Raw genomic sequence first — 4,463 nt, 5'->3', positions numbered from 1 at the left:
AAACATATACTCACCGTACGAGGGCCCCTTGTAGTTCGGTCACATGACCGTGACGTCATGGCAGGTCCTTCTCGCGCAGGCACGCAGGACCTGTGATGACGTCGCGGTCACATGACCGTGACGTCATGGCAGGTCCTTCTCCCATACCATCCTTGCCACCGGAACCTGCCGCTTGCATGGAGCGGTCACCGGAGCGTAGCCAGGAGCGGGAAAGGCGGCGGAAGGTGAGTATATAATGATTTTTTTTTTTTTTATGATTTTTAACATTAGATGTTTTTACTATTGACACTGCATAGGCAGCATCAATAGTAAAAACTTGGTCACACAGGGTTAATAGCGGCGGTAACGGAGTGAGTTACCCGCGGCATAACGCGGTCCGTTATCGCTGGCATTAACCCTGTGTGAGCGGTGACTGCGGGGAGTATGGAGCGGGCGCTGAGTGCAGGGGAGTAGGGAGGGACTAATCGGACTGTGGCCGTCGCTGATTGGTTGCGGCAGCCATGACAGGCAGCTGGCGAGACCAATCAGTGACTTGGATTCGATGACAGACAGAGGCCGCGACCAATGAATATCTGTGACAGGCTGGGTTCACATCACGTTTGAACCCATGTTCAAGACTCCTTCAGTCTGAAGCCCTGGAAAACAGGATTCGAGCAGGGCCCCTGATAGAACCATTCTCTATAATGTGAGTCACTTTTTGTTTGACCTGGACTCCTTTCTGACAAGGCACATCCTTTTAGATGGACTTAATAGAGTAGTAGACCTCCTAATGAAGGACGTTCCCGGAATGAAGGCCAGGCGGAGCACAAAGCGACTTGATCTGTCGTATTATAGAGAATGGCTTTGTCAGGGGTTCCGTCCAAATACCAGCATCTCGAACATGGGTTCAAACATGTTGTGAAATCAGTCATATGAGACAATACAGGATTTATTACCCTTCTCAATCCATAACAGTATTCTTGCCAAGAGTCACCAGTATTGACCCAATTTTTCAGATAGAATCCAGGCAAGTTTGGAGCGAACCATGGTCAAAAAGGGCTCTGGTTTTACGTGAACCCCTTCCAAAAGCTTTTGCCTGGTATGGAGGTCTTCCCAAGTCAGACCGGGGGCAGAACTGAAATGTCTCATACCCCAATGGTCAGGTTGACAAATAGGGAATGTGCAGCAGCATTTTCTAACCAAAGTTCTTGAGCCCTAATCGTGGGTTTGTACAAAAACTCTATTCTCATGTATTGTACTGTAATTTGCTTCATAATCCACACCAAAAACCCACAGAAAATCTGTAACATTCAGTATTCAGTATGACCTGCCCAACAGCATGCTTCTTTGAAGCGGGTGGAGACATTTTGTAGAAGTTCTTTTGCAATACAACATTCTGCACATATAACCAGTGTTCTAATCAAAGCTCTCAAGACATTAGCGCGACGCGCTCCCTCACCTGACAAGCAGGCGGCTGTGTCTATCCATTTCAGCAGCTGTCCGGTGCTGAGTTGACCGCGGTGGTTGGCGTGACATGGGAGCACCATCTGACTCATGCGCACCTCTGTCAGGTTTCGAACATCTCCATTGCTACTCGCCATGGCCAGATCTTACAACTGTCACCTGCAAACAATAATTTAATACTTTGTGCTCTTTAAAAATGTCACTGATTTTCGTAGAACTATTAACCAAATTAGAAATGCAAATAAGGTCTCTGGTGGTACATTTGCTCCACCTGCGGCTGCCAGATGCTAAATAATTGAGGTCCTGTGTTTTGAGGCTATGTTCACACGCAGCGGATCCGCAGCGGTTTCCCATGCGTTTACAATACAATGTAAACCTATGAGAAATGCAATCCGCAGTGCACATGCTGCGGAAAAAAACGTGCAGGAACGCAGCGGTTTACATTCCGCAGCATGTCAATTCTTTGTGCGGAATCCACAGCGGTTTTACACCTGCTCCATAATAGAAAACCGCAGGTGTAAAACCGCAGTCGAATCCACACAAAAACCGCGGTAAATCCGCAGGAAATCCGCAGGTAAAACGCAGTTCCTTTTACCTGCGGTTTTCACAAATCTGCTGCGGAAAAATCCGCAAACCTCAAGAATACGTGTGCACATACCCTAAGAGCAAGCACGGTATGTTCACAAGCGGTGGACAGGCTGCAGATTTTTCAAATTTATGGGTGGAAAGACTACTGCGTATGACAGTACCAGCAAAGTGGATGAGATTTTTGCATACCAATAATAAGTCTGTAGAATGTCAAGATTTTTTTTTCACAGCAGGTTTTTACACTGAGCAACTGAGAGGGTGAAATTAGCGTTAAATCCAAATCCGAATCTATGACAAATCTGTACGTCAGGTGGATTTTAATGTGAATTTCATGTGGATCTGCAGCTGAGAATTTTTAAGTGTGAATATACCCTTATCCAACTTATTGCGGAGATAGAAAAAAAAAAACTCCTACAGAAAATAATGTGTACCAGCGCTCTCCACGGAAAACAAAGGAAACAGCACACGGATAGTAAACATCACAGTCTGAATGAGGCCTAAACTGAGTTAAGCAAAAAAAAAAAAAAAAAAAAAAAAAAAAAGATTTGCAGGACTCTGACCTAGCGGCCACATCAGAAGTCTATGGCGGCCATATCAGATCCCTGCGAACCTCCTCCTCCACTCTCTTCTGATTAGGAGGGGCAATGTCAAGTGAAGCATCGCAATGATGACTTCGCATTGTTCCTACTAAACGAAAGCAGAGCTGGAGATGCCAACAGTGTACTTTCACACTAGCGTTTTTTGTAAATCCGTCACAATGCGTCGTTTTGCAGAAAAAACGCATCCTGCAAAAGTGCTTGCAGGATGCGTTTTTTCCCCATAGACTTCTATTGGCGACGCATTTGCGACGGATTTGCACACTTCGCATCCGTCTTGCGACGAATGCGTCGTGCTTTGGCGGACCGTCGGAAGAAAAAAAACCCTACATGTAACGTTTTTTTCTCCCGACGGACCGCTTTTTGCGACCGCGCATGCGCGGCCGGAACTCCGCCCCCACCTCCCCGCACCTTACAATGGGGCAGCGGATGCGCCGGAAAAATGCATCCGCTGCACCCATTGTGCAAAGCGTTAAACGCTAGCGTCGGAATCTCTCCCCGACGCATTGCGACGGGGAGATTCCGACGCTAGTGTGAAAGAAGCCTTAGGAGGCAGGTTTCGGCGCTCTCTCTGAAGTGGCTTTGCCTTAAAAACCAGATGAGTGCGCCGGAGTCTAAAATAAGCAGTGTGCACATTCCCTAAGGCTATGTACACATCATCTTGTTTGGCGTCTATGTGTGTCTTTTTTTTTTTTTACTTGAGTATATAAAATAACTGGGCCAGAAAATTAGACCGGTCACTTCTTTTAACCCGCTCTGCGTTTTTACAAACCTGGAGCATTTAAAAGAAGCTAAAAAAAACAACGAACATATGAACAGCAGTGGTTTTTGCATTGCGGTGCATATGTTCATTCTTATTCATTACGGTAATTTAGTTTATTTAGTGCTGTTTACAGGTGGATTATGGAGCGTACCTGCTTGAAAAAGACACAGTCAAATCAAAAGACGCTCGGGGAAATACTCTTCCGAAACTCCTCCAGTTTATTCAGGAATTGGTTCCACTTGAAAAAGTCATTAATTTAGAACGTCTACAAAAGAAAAACAACGAAGTGTGAACATAGCATAAAAGCGATGAAAAAATATGCAGTAATATAGTAAGTATATCTGGTTAACGTTGCTATTCTGATTAACCTTGTATCTCTACTATTTATTTAATCGTATGATCGATGTAAAATATATTGACCAAGAGATCTAGATGTAGTTTGATTGTTTGGTCGTCAAGTTTGTTAGATCTCTACTATGCCACTCATATAAACACTGTATATAAAGTCAACGTATAGTAAAAGTAAGAGCGCAGTATACCGGAGGAAGGCACAGAAGACATACATAGCCGAGAGAAGTTACATAACATACTGGACAAGTTCCAAAGTTACGGAACATCGCTGAGAGATAGTGCGAGGGTTAACGATAGCGAAGCAGAGAATATAGAGAAATAAGAGACTTTACTATGACATGAGCCAGTGTCCCTCCACCTGCCGCCTGTCCCCACACCAGGGCATGGTATCAGTGTCCCTCCCCACATTTCTGCTTCCCCAAGACTTCCTCAATCCAGCAGAACAGGCGTGGAGCAGTCCTTAAACTGGCAGAACCCGGCTGCAACAGAAATACAACTGAGTTGTAGGCATTTCCCATGTACTTGGCTGCAATAAGTTGCAATCAATGGACCAAGTTCCCAGTACATAGACCAGTACAAGGCCATGTTTATTTTATGCAAAAATCACAATATTGTATTATTTCAAGGCTACAATATAACAACAAAAACACAAATATAACTCCTTCTAAGTGCTAGAGTGAGTCAATTATATTGCTAGGTACTGCCGCAGAGAACAAATAATG

At 44.8% G+C, this 4,463-nt stretch overlaps 1 protein-coding gene across 3 annotated transcripts in view; it reads right to left on the bottom strand.

Annotated features, from left to right (window-relative positions):
• Positions 1-4,180, bottom strand: part of ACOT11 (acyl-CoA thioesterase 11) — a 23,874-nt gene extending 19,694 nt beyond the window's left edge. The window contains exons 1-3 of one of the 3 annotated variants that reach the window (XM_069737877.1): positions 4,074-4,180; positions 3,542-3,655; positions 1,439-1,602 (exon numbers count right to left, since the gene is read on the bottom strand). In XM_069737877.1, the coding sequence (XP_069593978.1) occupies positions 1,439-1,580 (142 nt within the window). In that variant the 5' untranslated portion in view covers positions 1,581-1,602; positions 3,542-3,655; positions 4,074-4,180. The other 2 variants (XM_069737878.1, XM_069737879.1) reach the window with 2 other exon arrangements.
• Positions 4,181-4,463: the final 283 nt, after the last annotated feature.

The sequence above is a fragment of the Ranitomeya imitator genome, chromosome 8, assembly GCF_032444005.1.
Source record: "Ranitomeya imitator isolate aRanImi1 chromosome 8, aRanImi1.pri, whole genome shotgun sequence".
Lineage (NCBI taxonomy): Eukaryota > Metazoa > Chordata > Amphibia > Anura > Dendrobatidae > Ranitomeya > Ranitomeya imitator.
This window is presented reverse-complemented; position numbering and strand designations above follow the sequence as displayed.